This window comes from Pristis pectinata, chromosome 40 (genome assembly GCF_009764475.1).
Source record: "Pristis pectinata isolate sPriPec2 chromosome 40, sPriPec2.1.pri, whole genome shotgun sequence".
NCBI lineage: Eukaryota > Metazoa > Chordata > Chondrichthyes > Rhinopristiformes > Pristidae > Pristis > Pristis pectinata.
In genome coordinates, this window is record NC_067443.1 from 7,047,161 (window position 1) to 7,065,387 (window position 18,227).

Sequence of the window (18,227 nt, forward strand, 5' to 3'; positions counted from 1 at the left end):
GTGACTGGTCCACCAATGGAAGTCAGTAACCCATCAATTCCTCTTCATACATTTAAAAACTTCAATCATATCAACCTTCTAAGGTTTTCAGAGAATTAAGGCAGAAAATGCTGGAAACAACTCATCAGGTCAGGCAGCGTCTGTGGGGAGAGGCACAGTTAACGTTTCAGGTCCAAGACCCTTTGTCTTACAATGGGTCCCAACTGAAATGCGAGTGGTTTCTCTCTCCACAGATGCTGTCTGACCCACTCAGTGTTTCTGGAGCATTTTCTATTTCGAGCACCTGCTGTTTTGAGTTTCACTTCCACACAAGACACCCTTGCCCGTGGAATCATCCCTGTAATTAACCCTTGGAGACCAGCTATCAAACAGTGCACTAACCACACCTAGAACAGTTACAGCACAGGAGGCCACCAATGGTCCATCAATTCCACACCGAATTTACAGAAGAGTAATCCAGCTCCTCCACTTTCCCACCTTAGCCCTGGAAATTCTAGGAGATACTTTCTAGGTCACTTGAACGTTACCGTTGAACCTGACCGAGCTACGAGTCACCAGTGGCAGACCATACAACAATCAGTGAGCAAAAACAACTTTCCTCATCCTCTTAGGTTTTTTTGCCGCCAACCATTTTTCTTAATCCTCAGATTTTCCAGCAGGAAAAGTTACTGTTTCCATCCTTATCAACAACTCTGTCAATTCTCCTCTGTTCCAAGGAGAAGCCCACCTTCTACAATCTATCCACGCAACTCCGAGTCATACAGCGCGGATACAGGACCTTTGGCCCAACCAGTCCATGCTGACCATGGTGCCCACCCAGTTAGTCCCAATTTCATGCAATCAGCCCATATCCCTCCAAGCCCGCCCCCCACCCGTGTACCCATCCAGGTGCTTCTTAAATGATACTGTTGTACCTGCCTCACCCACTTCTTCTGGCAGCTTGTTCCATGTGAGTACACACCTTCTGTGTGGAAAAAGTTCTCTCTCAGGTCCCTTTTAAATCTTTCCCCTCTCACCCCAAACCTATGCCCCCTAGTTTTGGACTCCCCTACCCTGGAGAAAAGACTGTTACCATCCACCTTATCTCTGCTCTCAGAATTTTAAACATTTCTATCAGGTCGCCCCTCATTCTTCTACGTTCCGAGGAATAAAGACCCAGCCTGGTCAACCTCTCCCTATAACTCAGGCCCTCGAGTCCTGGCAACATCCTCGTAAATCTTCTCTGCACTCTTTCCAGTTTAACCACGTCTTTCCTACAACAGGGTGACCAAAACTGTACCCAGTACTCCGAGTGCGGCCTCACCAACGACTTGTACAACTGCAACGTAATGCCCCAAGCTCCTGTACTCGATGCCCTGACTGATGAAGGCCAGCGTGCTAAACACCTTTCTCACCACCCTGTCTACCTGTGACGCTGCTTTCAACGAACTATGCACTTGTACTCCGAGGTCTCTCTGTTCCATTACACTCCCTGGAATCAATTGGTAACTCTCTCCTGCACCCCCTGCAAAGCCGCCACATCTTTCCTCGAGTGTCGTTACCCTTTTTAATCTTTGTGTAGCAAGGACGTGATGTATCCTGGTAGGAATCTCTATGTCCATTACCAAGACTTGGTAACACCAGCACTAACAGCTGCCTGAGCTCTGCAGGACATGCTGGGGCGGTACAGGGGTAGAGCTGCTGCCTCACAGCTCCAGAGAGCCGGGTTCGATCCTGACCTCCGGCGCTGTCTGTGTGTGGAGTTCGCACGCTCTCTAGTCCCCTCCCACATCCCAATGACGTGCAGGGTCGGTGGGTTAAATTGGCCGCTGTACATTGCTGCTGGCGCGTGGGTGAGTGGTGGGAGAACTGGGGTGGAGTTAATGGGCATGTGGGTGAGAGAATACATTACAGGGAAAGGGCTTGCTCAGAGATGATGGGCCCAATGGCCACCTACGTTGTGAGAAAACAGTCCACAAACTAGGTCTGTAGCAAGGGAACCAACACAAGGGAAACATTGGGTTGACCTCATCCACATGCATCTACTGGCAGGAGTGACCACTGCACAGCCCTTGTGGAGATGCAGGCCCACTTTCTTGGGAACAGAGTTTGTGTGGCACAGACATTGTGCTAAATGAGAAAGATTCAGCTGCAACCCAGCCTTGGATGAGACACCGTGGGCCACCAGATACTCCAAGCCCAGCCTTGGATGAGACACCGTGGGCCACCAGATACTCCAAGCCCGGCCTTGGATGTGACACCGTGGGCCACCAGATACTCCAAGCCCAGCCTTGGATGAGACACCATGGGTCACCAGATACTCCAAGCCCAGCCTTGGATGAGACACCGTGGGTCACCAGATACTCCAAGACTGGCCTTGGATGAGACACCGTGGGTCACCAGATACTCCAAGCCCGGCCTTGGATGAGACACCGTGGGTCACCAGATACTCCAAGCCTGGCCTTGGATGAGACACCGTGGGTCACCAGATACTCCAAGCCCGGCCTTGGATGAGACACCGTGGGTCACCAGATACTCCAAGCCCGGCCTTGGATGAGACACCGCGGGTCACCAGATACTCCAAGCCCGCCCTTGGATGTGACACCGCGGGTCACCAGATACTCCAAGCCTGCCCTTGGATGTGACACCGCGGGTCACCAGATACTCCAAGCCTGCCCTTGGATGTGACACCGCGGGTCACCAGATACTCCAAGCCTGCCCTTGGATGTGACACCGCGGGTCACCAGATACTCCAAGCCTGCCCTTGGATGTGACACCGCGGGTCACCAGATACTCCAAGCCTGCCCTTGGATGTGACACCGCGGGTCACCAGATACTCCAAGCCTGCCCTTGGATGTGACACCGTGGGTCACCAGATACTCCAAGCCTGCCCTTGGATGTGACACCGTGGGTCACCAGATACTCCAAGCCCAGCCTTGGATGTGACACCGTGGGTCACCAAAAACTCCAAGCCTGCCCTTGGATGTGACACCGTGGGCCACCAGATACTCCAAGCCTGGCCTTGGATGTGACACTGTGGGTCACCAGATACTCCAAGCCCAGCCTTGGATGAGACACCGTGGGTCACAGTACTCCTGCTCAATCTGTGACCCGTGGACGTGGTACATCCCTCACTAACATTACGATTAAGCTGGGGGACCAGCCCTGGCCCCCGGAGGAGTGCATCAGTGCGCTAGGAGCAGCACCAGGCCCGCCTACAGAAAGAGAAGCTGCAAGGGTGGAACACGTGCATGCCCGGCGGCAGCAATGCAGTGAGAATGATGATCCAGCTTGGCTTCCTCGCGAGATCCAGCCTTCAGCCAAGAGCACAAAAACAGCAGACACTACCAGGCCAGATATTCCGGCTGCAGTGACACAGTGCTGTGTTCCAGAGCAGTTACAACACAGCTGTCAATGTGCCCAGGAATGTCCTGTTGACAGAAGAGACATCCATTGTAGCTAATAACCACCCCCTCAGCTGATATTCCATTAGCAAAGGTGCCAGTGTTGCTATCCAGCCTGACTTATTCATCAATGACTTGTTCACTGATACGATTGGGTTCTGTCAGGAGCAGCGCACAGAACACTGGAGGAACTCAGCGAGTCAGGCAGCGTCTGCGGAGGGAAATGGACAGTCGATGTTTCGGGTCGAGACCCTTCATTTGTGCCCCCCTTTCTTCGTGCAGTCCAGATGAAGGGTCTTGACACAAAACGTCAACTGCCCATTTCCCTCCATGGATGCTGCCTGACCCGCTGAGCTCCACCAGCATTGTGTGTTGCACCAGATTCCAGATCCTGCCGTCTCTGGTGTCCGGCTTCCATCAGGCACTACTTGGCCGCAGACCACACCACAGCCTTGGTCTAAACACAAACTGCAGGGGTGAGGCGAGAGCATCTGCCCTTGGCATTAAGGCCACACTTGGTCCAATGCTACACCAAGAGGTCACGATGAACCGAGTCACTGGGCATCAGAGAGGGAACCATAACTCGAGGGAAGATGGTTGTGGTAATCGGTGGTCAATCATCCCAGCTGCAGGACATCACCATGGGAGTTCCTAGGTCCAATGCTTCATTAATGGCCCTCCTGAGGATGCTCACTGATGATTGCAAGACTTTCAAATTCATTTGCAACCCCTCAGGAAACAAAGCAGCCCACGCCTGCACACAGCAAGGCCCAGGTAACGTCCAGGCACGGCTGAGAGATAATGACCACCTCCAACAAGAGTCGAGCCTCCTACCCCTGACATTCAATTGCATTCCCATCGCCGTATCTTCTACCTGCACCCTACTGGGATGGTGACCACTACCCAGAAACTCACAGCCACGCAAGTATCACGGCAACAACAGGTCAGAGACTGGGAATCCCACAGCAAACGATTCCCTCCTAAACGCTACAAAACACTTCCAGCATCAATGAGCCACGAGTGCGACGGAATAAACTGCACTCAAGGTGGCCAGCAACATCCAGGACAAAGCCGCTTGCTCGGCGGGACCCAATCCACCATTCCAACTATTCATTCCCCCACCGCGTACCATCAACAAAATGCAACATGGACTCCTCCGACAGCACCTCCCAAACCTGACGGCTCTACCACCGAGGCGCAGGGGGAACACCACCACCTGCTGGTTCCCCTGCACACCATCCCGACTTGGAAATACATCAGCCGTTCCTTCGTCGTCACTGGGATCTAAATCCTGGAACTCCCTCCCAACTGTACCATCGGAGTTCCATCCCCCCCCCCCCCCCCCCCCCACCCACCCACACACAGACTGCCGTAGGTCAAGGTGACTCCCTACCCTCGAGCCCTACAATAAATGCTGGCCTTGCCACTGAAGTCATCATCCTGTAAATGAATAAAATGGAAATTATAAGACGTAGTTTATTTATTTACATTTTTTTTAAGAAAATAGGATGCTTCGAATATAAACCCTTTTTAAAAACTCTGGTGACTTTTAAGAATCCAAGACTGTCTCTTGCACCGTTGAGACGTTTTTTTTTTGCAAGTTCTTGTTTCCTGATTAACTGTCTCATTTCTCTCTCTCTCTCTCTCTCACACGCTCTGAATCGAAGTTCCAGCCAACTCCCGCCGACACTGCTGGCGTCAGTCTCCGTGCCTCTGTGCCCGTTTTTCTCTGCCCCTCTCTCCTCTGTCCGGTTGTCTGTGGACACGGTGCAGCGAGACAGTCGCTCTCACGTGTGAGTCTGTGTGTGGTTGATTTTTTTTTCTTTTTTAAAAAAAAAATTCCAGTGGCGAGGATTGAATTGTGGAATCGGCACTGTGGATGGAACCGTTCCCCGCCCCTCTCTCTCTCTGTCTGTCTCTCACGCAGGTAATCTCACACTCAGTCGCTGTCAGAACCAACGGCTGATGAACATTTCCTTTTCCTTTTTGGCTTGGGTTTTGCATCCTCCTCCTCCTGTGGGTGAGAGGGAACAACACGGAGTCACAAATGCCCTGATCCTCGCCCGGAAACAAACCCACCCCTCCTTCCCTCCCTCCCTCCTGGCTGCCCCTCATTTAAACCAAGTCAGATCGGTCCAAGGTCTCTGATGGAGGCTTCGAGAGGAGTCGTCATACAGCATGGAAACAGGCCCTTTGACCCAACTCGTCCATGCCGACCAAGGTGCTAATCCCATTTCCCTGCGTTTGGTACATATCCCTCCAAACCTTTCCTATCCACGGACCTTTCCAAGTGTCTTTTAAACATTGTACCTGCCTCTACCACCCCCACTGGCACCTCGTTCCACATACCCACCACCCTGTGTGAAAAAGTCGCCCCTCAGTTTCCTACTAAATCTCTCCCCTCCCACCTTAAACCTATGCCCTCTAGTTTTAGACTTCCCTTTCCTGTGACCTCTTTATTTGCCTACTTGCACTGCTCTCTCTTTGTGACTCTATATTCTGCATTCTGTTTATACTACCAGGATATGGAGGGACGTGGGTCGACGTACTTATGCAAGGAATGATCTATCTGGACGGCAAACAAAAAGCTTCTCACTGTACCTCGGTACGTGTGACAATAATAAGCCAATTCTATGCCTCCACTCTTCCCCCAGTTCGGAGGGTCATTGAGGTGAATCATTGACTGGTTCCCACAGATGACTGGCTGAGATCTCCCAGCATTTTCAGTTTGTGCTTCAGAAGAGAAGGTAGTTGATGATGTGGAACAGTGAACAGCAAACAGCAAAGGGACAGGCCCTTCGGCCCACGATGTCCGTGCCAAACACGATGCTGAATTAAACCAACCTGTGCGTGACCCACATCCCTCCATACACTGGATGTTCTCTGCCCAGTTCATCACAGGCACATCCCTCCCCACCATCAAGGAGGCAACATCCAAAGATCCCCGTCATCCGGGCCATGCCATCTTCTTGCAGCTCCCATCGGGCAGGAGGTACAGAAGCCTGAAGTCCCACACCACCAGGTTCAGGAACAGAGACTTCCCTTCAACCATTCGGTTCTTGAACCAACCGGCACAACCCTAATCACTACTGTACAGCAACACTATGACCACTTTGATCACTGTCCACTAAAATAGACATTTTTCCCTGTTCTAATTGTGTTCTTTCTTGCAAAAATTGTGTTTAATTTATGTTTTTCTTGTGAATGCTGCTTATCTGATGCTCTGTGCCGGTGTTGCTGCTGCAAGTAAGATTTTCACAGCCCCTGTGCACACATGGACGTGCATCTGACAATAAACTCGACTTTGACTTTGTTCATGTGTCGAACAGACTCTTAAATATTGCTCTTGTATCTATTCCCACCACCACCCCAGCAGCCCGTCCCAGGCACCCACCGCTCTCTGTGTGTAAAAAAAAACTTGCCCCGCACATAGAAACATAGGAAACCTACAGCACAGTTCAGGCCCTTTGGCCCACAAAGCTGTGCCGAACATGTCCCTACCTTAGAAATGACTAGGCTTACCCATAGCCCTCTATTTTTCTCAGCTCCATGTACCTATACAACAGTCTCTTAAAAGACCCTATCGTATCCGCCTCCACCACCGTTGCCGGCAGCCCATTCCACACACTCACCACTCTCTGAGTATAAAACTTACCCCTGACATCTCCTCTGTACCTACTCCCCAGCACCTTAAACCTGTGTCCTCTTGTGGCCACCATTTCAGCCCTGGGAAAAAGCCTCTGACTATCCACACGATCAACGCCTCTCATTATCTCATACACCTCTATCAGGTCCCCCCTCATCCTCAGTCGCTCCAAGGAGAAAAGACCGAGTTCCCTCAACCTGTTTTCATAAGGCATGCTCCCCAATCCAGGCAGCATCCTTGTAAATCTCCTCTGCACCTTCTCTATGGCTTCCACATTCTTCCTGTAGTGAGGCGATCAGAACTAAGCACAGTACTCCAAGTGGGGTCTGACCAGAGTCCTATACACCTCCTCTGAACATTCCCAGCGCGGGTGGACGGGCACACATACCGATCCGCTACTGGAGGAGGAGTCCTCGTCGTTGCCGATGGGCTGCGAGGCGTTCTTCCTGCTCCGGGGGCTGGAGGCGGCCGTCTTCCGCCGACTCCGGGACGGTTTGCTGGAGTCCTCGTAGTCATCAGCCAAGGCGAACAGGTCACTGAACCTGCAGGGCGAGGTGGGCAGAGAGGTTACGGCACACGCACGCAGCGGTGGCCCACTGTCGTCTCCGCAGCTTGGAGGGACCCGTCCGGATCTTACAAACAGCGGAACTCCAATAGTCCGGCACCCTCGCTGCTGGGCTGCCTGATGTTCCAGACTACTGGATGTTTCGCCAACGCACTTCCAACATGTTTCCGTTTTACATTACATGGCAGAAGAATAAGTGTTCCACTGAAACCCATGAGTTTGGGGGGGGGGGGTTAAAAACAGACGAGGACCACACACCCACCCACGTCCCTGAACCTCGGACCCCCAGCCCAGGCTCCAGCCGCACATTCTGTTTGTTGGAGGGGTGAGAGAAAAGGGAGAGAGTGAAGTGGGGGGTGGGGGGGGAAGAGAGTGAAGTGGGGGGGGGGAAGAGAGGGAAGTGGGGGGGGGGGAAGAGAGTGAAGTGGGGGGGGGAAGAGAGTGAAGTGGGGGGGGGGAAGAGAGTGAAGTGGGGGGGGGAAGAGAGTGAAGTGGGGGGGGGAGAGAGAGTGAAGTGGGGGGGGAGAGAGAGGGAAGTGGGGGGGGAGAGAGAGGGAAGTGGGGGGGGAGAGAGAGGGAAGTGGGGGGGGAGAGAGAGGGAAGTGGGGGGGGAGAGAGAGGGAAGTGGGGGGGGAGAGAGAGGGAAGTGGGGGGGGAGAGAGAGGGAAGTGGGGGGGGGGAGAGAGAGGGAAGTGGGGGGGGGAGAGAGAGGGAAGTGGGGGGGGAGAGAGAGGGAAGTGGGGGGGGAGAGAGAGGGAAGTGGGGGGGGAGAGAGAGGGAAGTGGGGGGGGGGAGAGAGAGGGAAGTGGGGGGGGAGAGAGAGGGAAGTGGGGGGGGAGAGAGAGGGAAGTGGGGGGGGAGAGAGAGGGAAGTGGGGGGAGAGAGAGGGAAGTGGGGGGGGAGAGAGAGGGAAGTGGGGGGGGAGAGAGAGGGAAGTGGGGGGGGAGAGAGAGGGAAGTGGGGGGGGAGAGAGAGGGAAGTGGGGGGGAGAGAGAGGGAAGTGGGGTGGGGAGAGAGAGGGAAGTGGGGGGGGAGAGAGAGAGGAAGTGGGGGGGAGAGCGAGAGGGAAGTGGGGGGGGAGAGAGAGGGAAGTGGGGGGGAGAGAGAGGGAAGTGGGGGGGGAGAGAGAGGGAAGTGGGGGGGGAGAGAGAGGGAAGGGGGGGGGAGAGAGAGGGAAGTGGGGGGGAGAGAGAGGGAAGTGGGGGGGGAGAGAGAGGGAAGTGGGGGGGGAGAGAGAGGGAAGTGGGGGGGGAGAGAGAGGGAAGTGGGGGGGAGAGAGAGGGAAGTGGGGGGGAGAGAGGAAGGGAGAGAGGAGGAGGGGAGGAGGAAGAGGGAAGGGGGGAGAGAGGAGTGGGGAGGAGAGAGAGGAAGGGGGGAGAGAGAGGGAAGTGGGGGGGGAGGAGAGAGGAGGAAGTGGGGGGAGAGAGAGAAGAAGTGGGGGGGGAGAGAGAGAGAAGGGGGGGGGAGAGAGAGGGAAGGGGGGGGGAGAGAGAGGGAAGTGGGGGGGGAGAGAGAGGGAAGTGGGGGGGAGAGAGAGGGAAGTGGGGGGGGAGAGAGAGGGAAGTGGGGGGGGAGAGAGAGGGAAGTGGGGGGGGAGAGAGAGGGAAGTGGGGGGGGAGAGAGAGGGAAGTGGGGGGGGGAGAGAGAGGGAAGTGGGGGGGGAGAGAGAGGGAAGTGGGGGGGGAGAGAGAGGGAAGTGGGGGGGAGAGAGAGGAAGTGGGGGGGGAGAGAGAGGGAAGTGGGGGGGGAGAGAGAGGGAAGTGGGGGGGGAGAGAGAGGGAATGGGTGGGGGAGAGAGAGGAAGTGGGGGGGGAGAGAGAGGGAAGTGGGGGGGGAGAGAGAGGGAAGTGGGGGGGGAGAGAGAGGGAAGTGGGGGGGGAGAGAGAGGGAAGTGGGGGGGGAGAGAGAGGGAAGTGGGGGGGGAGGAGAGAGAGGGAAGTGGGGGGGGAGAGAGAGGGACGTGGGGGGGGAGAGAGAGGGAAGTGGGGGGTGAGAGAGAGGGAAGTGGGGGGAGAGAGAGAGGGAAGTGGGGGGGAGAGAGAGGGAAGTGGGGGGGAGAGAGAGGGAAGTGGGGGGAGAGAGAGGGAAGTGGGGGGGGAGAGAGAGGGAAGTGGGGGGGGAGAGAGAGGGAAGTGGGGGGGAGAGAGAGGGAAGGGGGGGGGGAGAGAGAGGGAAGTGGGGGGGGAGAGAGAGGAAGTGGGGGGGGGAGAGAGAGGGAAGTGGGGGGGGAGAGAGAGGGAAGTGGGGGGGGAGAGAGAGGGAAGTGGGGGGGGAGAGAGAGGGAAGTGGGGGGGGAGAGAGAGGGAAGTGGGGGGGGAGAGAGAGGGAAGTGGGGGGGAGAGAGAGGGAAGTGGGGGGGAGAGAGAGGGAAGTGGGGGGGAGAGAGAGGGAAGTGGGGGGGAGAGAGAGGGAAGTGGGGGGGAGAGAGAGGGAAGTGGGGGGGGAGAGAGGGAAGTGGGGGGGAGAGAGGGAAGTGGGGGGGGAGAGAGGGAAGTGGGGGGGGAGAGAGGGAAGTGGGGGGGATCATCAATTGCATTTTCAGATGTTTGGGGAAATCTTGGACCCTTTGAACTGTGGCCACCACCCCTCCAACCCCAACCAAAAATGGTTTGGTGGGGAGGGGATTTGGAATGTACGTTCACAGCTCTCCCCAGTCACCAGGGCGGACAAGGTGAGCCAAAGGTGCACACCGGCTACAGTTTCACCGGGTGGCAGCACAGACTCGAGGGACTGAATGGCCTCCCTTCTGTTCCAGAGGTGCACTGAGATCTCTGGGGCCACGTCAGGGGAGCGGGTGGGACATCGATCACCAGCCCACACCCTGGGGTCTGCTGATCTCCCGGCTTGGGCTGACCATGACATTTGTCACCCTGGGCAACACCCCCCTCTGGTGGGAGGGCCAGAGACTGCAGCTTCTCCCCCCATCCCCACCCACCCACACTCACTTCATCTTGTGCGCCTCGTCACAGCTTGCCTGCACGTGCTGCAGAGCCTGGAGAATCGGCGTCTGGGCGAAGACTGTGGGGGCAGGAACAGGACAGGTTGGCATCAGTACAGTGGTGGGTGTAAAGAGAGGCCGCAGTCCCAGACCGCTGTCTGCTTGCATACACCTCCGCCATGGGACCGCACACAGCTCCACTGTGGGACCACCTGCCCTCGCCCACTCTGCCGTGGGACTGCCCACCCTCACCCCCTCTGCCACGGGACCACATACACCTCTGCCGTGAGACAACCTGCCCTGACCCCCCCTTCTGCCGTGGGACTGCCCACCCTCACCCCCTCTGCCACGGGACCACATACACCTCTGCCGTGAGACAACCTGCCCTGACGCCCCTTTGCTGTGGGACCACCCACCCTCACCCCCTCCGCCACAGGACCACATACACCTCTTCTGTGAGACAACCTGCCCTGACCCCCCCTTCTGCCGTGGGACTGCCCACCCTCACCCCCTCTGCCACGGGACCACATACACCTCTGCCGTGAGACAACCTGCCCTGACGCCCCTTTGCTGTGGGACCACCCACCCCTCACCCCTCCGCCACAGGACCACATACACCTCTTCCGTGAGACAACCTGCCCTGACCCCCCTTCTGCCGTGGGACTGCCCACCCTCACCCCCTCTGCTGTGGGACCACATACACCTCTGCAGTGGGACCACCTGCCCTGACCCCTGCTGTGGGACTGCCCACCCTCACCCCCTCTGCCATGACACAACATACATCTCAGCCGTGGGACTGCTCACCCTAACCCCCTTCGCCATGGGACCGCAACATCTCTGCAGTGGGACCACCCGCCCTCTCCCCCCCTCCGCCATGGGACTGACTGTCCCCCACCGTTGCCCCTTCTGTTGTGAGATCGCTCCCACCACCATGGGACGACTCATTTCCATCCCCTCCACTGTGGGACCACCCACCCTCAACTGGGGCTGCTGAAGGAGGAACCCCCGCACCCCACCACCCCCGGGACACCAGCTCGGCAGCCCACCCAACGCTCAGTTTGTGTGCCCCCCTCTCAGCCTCAGCCCCCTCCAGTTCAAATCTAAATCCAGGAGACAAAGCAGAAGCGAAACCCCAATCAACCAGAATTAAAGCCCCCGAATCAGGCTGTTTGGCCCCTCTACTCGTGCACCCCTCTACAACCCCTCTCTCCCTCCCGTGTTTAAATCTACCCCTTCCATCCTCCGCTCTCCCACCAACCACACTCCCTGTGGGAGCGAGCTCCAGATTCCCGCCGCTCTCTGAGCGAAGAGGTTTATATCCCACCCCGAGTCCCCAACAGGAATGGTTGGCGACCGTCTTACATTTGACTTCCTCCAGTGTCCAAGGCACGGAATTTAAGAGCAGGGAAGTGAGGCTCAAAGGGTACAAAACATGTCAGTCCACTATGTACAGTTCGAGCCCTTGCATTACAGGGCTGACCCGAGAGAAGCGGTACACAAAGGAATTATTTTCTTCGTTCATGAGGTGTGGGATCGCTGGTAACCCTGGTTCTTCTTGGTTTGACGTCTCTGAGCCTGTAATCGGGTGGAGTTCAGAGGGCATCAGTAGGAGAGTCCAGGATCCGAGGGCACAGCCTCAGAATAAAGAGACATCCCTTTAGAACTGAGATGAGGAATTTCTTCAGCCAGAGGGCGGAGAACCTGTGGGATCCGTTGCCACAGAGGGCGGTGGAGGCCAGAACTGTGCATAGTGCTCCCAGTGTGGTCCAACCCAGGGAGACAGAGAGCAGAACTGTGCACAGTGCTCCAAGTGTGGTCCAACCCAGGGAGACAGAGAGCTGAACTGTGCACAGAGCTCCCAGTGTGGTCTAATCAAGGGATACAGACACCAGAACTGTGCAGTGCTCCCAGGGTGGTCCAACCCAGGGAGACAGAGACCAGAACTGTGATCACTTTAGCCTGAAGCAGCCTTTAGTAACCTCCCTGCCTTTGAATTCCATGCCTGTGGAAACGGACTGGTGCTGGGTTTGCTTTTCTCGTCTCGGTGCTGTTGAGCAGCGGTATGCTCTGCGCAATCTGCCGGCGTTACCACTCACAGTTCTGCTTGGTGGGGAGGAGGCAGAGTCGCAGGTTGGCCAGATGTTCCAGGATCTGCTCCAGGGTGAGCTGGGCCAGTTTGCTGCTGGAACTCCGCAGGCTGGGGAGACACAAAGGAATGAGATGGTGGAGCCTTTTAAACAAAGTACATTGCGGGAGGATTCACGCATGTGTGAAGTGGAGACAAGAGCATCTTACGTGGGGGCAAGGAGAGAGGGGGGGCAAGGAGAGAGGGGGGCAAGGAGAGAGGGGGGCAAGGAGAGAGGGGGGGCAAGGAGAGAGGGGGGGCAAGGAGAGAGGGGGGGCAAGGAGAGAGGGGGGGCAAGGAGAGAGGGGGGGCAAGGAGAGGGGGGGGCAAGGAGAGAGGGGGGGCAAGGAGAGAGGGGGGGCAAGGAGAGAGGGGGGGCAAGGAGAGGGGGGGGCAAGGAGAGGGGGGGCAAGGAGAGGGGGGGGCAAGGAGAGGGGGGGGCAAGGAGAGGGGGGGGCAAGGAGAGGGGGGGGCAAGGAGAGGGGGGGGCAAGGAGAGGGGGGGGCAAGGAGAGGGGGGGCAAGGAGAGAGGGGCAAGGAGAGGGGGGGGCAAGGAGAGAGGGGGGGGCAAGGAGAGAGGGGGGGCAAGGAGAGAGGGGGGGCAAGGAGAGAGGGGGGGCAAGGAGAGAGGGGGGGCAAGGAGAGAGGGGGGGCAAGGAGAGAGGGGGGGCAAGGAGAGAGGGGGGGCAAGGAGAGAGGGGGGGCAAGGAGAGAGGGGGGGCAAGGAGAGAGGGGGGGCAAGGAGAGAGGGGGGCAAGGAGAGAGGGGGGGCAAGGAGAGAGGGGGGCAAGGAGAGAGGGGGGCAAGGAGAGAGGGGGGGCAAGGAGAGAGGGGGGGCAAGGAGAGAGGGGGGGCAAGGAGAGAGGGGGGGCAAGGAGAGAGGGGGGCAAGGAGAGAGGGGGGGCAAGGAGAGAGGGGGGGCAAGGAGAGAGGGGGGGCAAGGAGAGAGGGGGGCAAGGAGAGAGGGGGGGCAAGGAGAGAGGGGGGGCAAGGAGAGAGGGGGGGCAAGGAGAGAGGGGGGGCAAGGAGAGAGGGGGGCAAGGAGAGAGGGGGGGCAAGGAGAGAGGGGGGGCAAGGAGAGAGGGGGGGCAGAGAGAGGGGGGGCGGAGAGAGGGGGGGCGGAGAGAGGGGGGCGGAGAGAGGGGGGGCGGAGAGAGGGGGGGCGGAGAGAGGGGGGGCGGAGAGAGGGGGGGCGGAGAGAGGGGGGGCGGAGAGAGGGGGGGCGGAGAGATGGGGGGCGGAGAGAGGGGGGGCGGAGAGAGGGGGGGCGGAGAGAGGGGGGGCGGAGAGAGGGGGGGCGGAGAGAGGGGGGCGGAGAGAGGTGGGGGCGGAGAGAGGGGGGGCGGAGAGAGGGGGGGCGGAGAGAGGGGGGGCGGAGAGAGGGGGGGCGGAGAGAGGGGGGGCGGAGAGAGGGGGGCGGAGAGAGGGGGGGCGGAGAGAGGGGGGGCGGAGAGAGGGGGGGTCGGAGAGAGGGGGGGCGGAGAGAGGGGGGGCGGAGAGAGAGGGGGGGCGGGAGAGAGGGGGGGCGGAGAGAGGGGGGCGGAGAGAGGGGGGGCGGAGAGAGGGGGGGCGGGAGAGTGGGGGGGCGGAGAGAGGGGGGGCGGATAGAGAGGGGGGGCGGAGAGAGGGGGGGCGGAGAGAGGGGGGCGGAGAGAGGGGGGGCGGAGAGAGGGGGGGCGGAGAGAGGGGGGGCGGAGAGAGGGGGGGCGGAGAGAGGGGGGGCGGAGAGAGGGGGGGCGGAGAGAGGGGGGGCAAGGAGAGAGGGGGGAAGGAGAGAGGGGGGAAGGAGAGAGGGGGGACGGAGAGAGGGGGGACGGAGAGAGGGGGGGAAGAGATGAGGGGGGAAGGAGAGAGGGGGAAGGAGAGAGGGGGAAGGAGAGAGGGGGGAAGGAGAGAGGGGGGAAGGAGAGAGGGGGGAAGGAGAGAGGGGGGAAGGAGAGAGGGGGGAAGGAGAGAGGGGGGAGGGAGAGAGGGGGGAAGGAGAGAGGGGGGAAGGAGAGAGGGGGGAAGGAGAGAGGGGGGAAGGAGAGAGGGGGAAGGAGAGAGGGGGAAGGAGAGAGGGGGGAAGGAGAGAGGGGAGGGGGGAAGGAGAGAGGGAGGGGGGAAGGAGAGAGGGGAGGGGGGAAGGAGAGAGGGGAGGGGGGAAGGAGAGAGGGGAGGGGGGGGAAGGAGAGAGGGGAGGGGGGGAAGGAGAGAGGGGAGGGGGGGAAGGAGAGAGAGAAGAAACAAAAGGAAAGGAAAGGTTGCGGTAGAGTGGGTTAAAGAGCAGAGGGTGAAGAACCTTTCAGTGAGGCTCGGTCTCTGTGTGAATTACCTGCAGCCGTTGTGCAGGATACACCAGGACAGTGTTTTCTGCAGTCACAGCAGAGGGACCCTGTCCCCACCAGATGGCAGCGTTGCACCATCTCCCTTCACAGGGGAGCTGCTGCGTCTGAACCGGAGGGGCTGAAGCTGCTGTCTTGGCCACAGCGCTGGTCAGTGGGCCAGGGTGTCACAAGGATATCACACCCAGGAGCCTGCTCCACCACTCAATGATGTGACCCTGACCTCAGCTCCACTGCCTCATCCCACCTTCACAACCCTCGACTGCACGAACGACCAGAACTCTGGCCATGTTTGATTCTGTTCCGCTCCTCTCTGGTGCACTTCCCTGCAACATCGGAGGCAGCCACTGGGCCCATCAAGTCTATACTAGCTCTCTACGCAATCCCATTCCCCCACTGATTTCCCCATCCCCTTTCACATGCCCACAGACCCCACATATCCTTGGGATAGAACATAGAACACAACAGCACAGTCCAGGCCCTTCGGCCCACAATGTTGTGCAGACATTTTATCCTGCTCTAAGATCTATCTAACACTTCCCTCCCACATAGCCCCCTATTTTTCTATCATTGGGAGGAAACCCACGCGGTCACAGGGAGAGCATCAAACTCCACACACAGACAGACAGCGCTGGAGGTGGGGATCAAACCGGTCTCGTTGGTGTTGAGAGACAGTGGCTCTACCAGGTGTGCCACCCCTGACTTCACCACCCTCTCAGAGAAGAATTACCCCCTCACCTCCATCTTAACCTGTTATTCTCAAGCCATACCCCTGGTGCCAAGTTCTCCCCAGCACAGGGTCACCTTCTAGCAGCCGAGAATCCCTGAAAATCCTCTGGTTCTAAGGCATCATCTCCCAGCCCTGAAGGCTCCACGTGCCCAATCTTTCTCTGAAGACAACTCTGTCACCTCAGGGGTCATTGCCATCTCTCGCCTTTATCGCGGGAAAATCCCTCCTCGCACCAGGGGGCCGAAACCCAGGCAAGGAACGGTGAATTCTCCCAGTATCCTGCTCAGTGCTCCCCTTCTGGGCACAGGCCGTTCCCCTCGGGCACAGGCCGTCCCCCTCGACGCCGGCAGTGGCTTACAGCATTGCCCAATCCTGATCCTCTTCTGGATTCCCCATAAGATACAGGAGCAGAATTAGGCCATTCAGCCCATCGACTCTGCTCCGCCATTCACTTATGGCTAATTTTTTTCAACCCCATTCTCCCACCTCCCCATTACCCTTCACCCCCTCCAATCAAGAACCTAGCAATCTCTTCCTTAGATACACCCAATGAATCCCACAGATTCACCACCCTCTGGCTGAAGAAATTCCTGCTCATCTCTGTTCTAAAGGAATGTCCCTTTATTCCGAGGCTGTGCCCTTGATCCTGGACTCTCCCACTGATGGAAACATCCTCCCCATTCCCACTGCTCCAGAGTCATACAACATGGAAACAGGCTCCAGGCACCCATCCACACTAATCCCATTTTATTCTCCCCACATTTCCCCCTCCCAGATTCTCCCACTCACCCACACACCAGGGACACCTTACAGCGGATAATTAACCTACCAGCCCGCACGTGGTTGGGATGTGGGAGGGAGCCGGAGCACCTGGGGAAACCCACCCGGTCACAGGGAGAACGTGTAGACTCCACACACAGACAGCGGGAGAGGTGGGGATCGAACCCAGCTCCCTGGGGATGTGAGGCAGCGGCTTCACCCACTGTGGTACCTCCCGTCAGCCCAGAGTGACGCAGTCTGTGCTGAGTTTGCACGATCTCAGTTTTCCTTGGGTGCTCCAGTTCCTCCCACATCCCAAAGACGTCCAGGTGAGTTAACTGTACCTCTGCAAATGACCCGAGTGTAGGTAAGCAACCAAGGAATCAACAGAGAGCTGATGGAATAAGCTACGGGTGCAGGCTAATGATTGTTGTGCAGTTCTGGTCGCCCAGCTACAGAAGGATGTCATTCAGCTGGAGAGGGCGCAGAAAAGATTCACCAGGATGTTACGGGGACTGGAGGGCTTAAGATACAACGGGAGGCTGGATAGGCTGGGATATTTTTCCCTGGAGTGCAGGAGGCTGAGGGTTTACCTTACGGAGGTTTGTAAGATCATGAGGGGTGGGTGGTCACAAGTCTTTTCCCCAGGGTCGGGGAGCTAAAAGTAGAGGACACAGGTTTAAATTAAGAGGGGAAAGATTAAATGGGGACCTGAGGGGCAAGTTATTCACCAGCGAGTGGTGGGTATGTGGAACGAGCTGCCAGAGGAAGTGGCAGAGGGGTACAATCATAATGTTTAAAAGACATTGGATAGGAACGGTTCAAGGGATATGGGCCAAACACAGGGACCAGCTGAGGTCGGCACCAGGTCAGCATGGACTCGTTGGGCCAAAGGGCCTGTTTCTACGCTGTGTGACTCTGTGACACATCATCACCCACTACATCACGGGCACATCCCTCCCCACCATCGGGAGTATCTACAGGAGGCGCTGCCTCAAGAAGGCAGCATCCATCATCAAAGATCTCCCACCATCCAGGCCGCGCCATCTTCTCGCAGCTCCATCGGGCAGGAGGTACAGAAGCCCTGAAGTCCCACACCACCAGGTTCAGGAACAGTTACTTCCCTTCAACCAGTTGGTTCTTGGACCAACCAGCACAACCCTAATCACTACTTCAGTACAGCAACAGTGGGATCACGTCGCACTACAATGGACTTTTTTTTTGTTCCAATTGTGTTCTTGTAATTAAAACACAGAACAGTACAGCATGGGACAGGCCATTCAGCCCCACAATGTTGTGCCGATCTTGATGCTGATTTTATACTAAATGTCCTCCTCCTGTGCATCAACCACATCCCTCCATTCCCTTCATAATCATGTGTCTCCACCAAACTGCCTGCTTCCACCTGCTACCCCTGGTAACCCATCCAGGCACCCACCCCTCTCTGTGCAAAAAGCTTGTCCCTCACGTTGTGTTTTAAACTCCCCCCCACCCCACCCCCCAACCTTTAAAAGCATGTCCTCCAGTGTTTGACATCAGTAATTGTACACTTTCTTGTAAAAATTGTGCATAATGTTTTTCTTGTGAGTGCTGCTGATCTGATGCTCTGTGCCTGTGATGCTGCTGCAGTAAGTTTTTCACTGCACCTGTGCAGATGATAATAAACACAGCTTTGAAATAGTGGGATTGTTCTGTTGGGAGCCAGCATTGACTGGATGGGCCAAACAGCCACAATCTGCATTGCAACAAGCAAAACA

The 18,227-nt window shown here is 57.5% G+C and overlaps 1 protein-coding gene across 1 annotated transcript in view; it reads right to left on the reverse strand.

The window, feature by feature from the left end:
• Positions 1-4,845: 4,845 nt before the first annotated feature.
• The window catches only part of ints3 (integrator complex subunit 3), a 105,444-nt gene continuing 92,062 nt past the window's right edge, over positions 4,846-18,227 (reverse strand). Inside the window, 4 exon segments of the mRNA XM_052045709.1 lie at positions 4,846-5,397; positions 7,418-7,571; positions 10,540-10,612; positions 12,629-12,729. Coding sequence (XP_051901669.1) covers positions 5,323-5,397; positions 7,418-7,571; positions 10,540-10,612; positions 12,629-12,729 — 403 coding nt within the window. The 3' untranslated portion in view covers positions 4,846-5,322.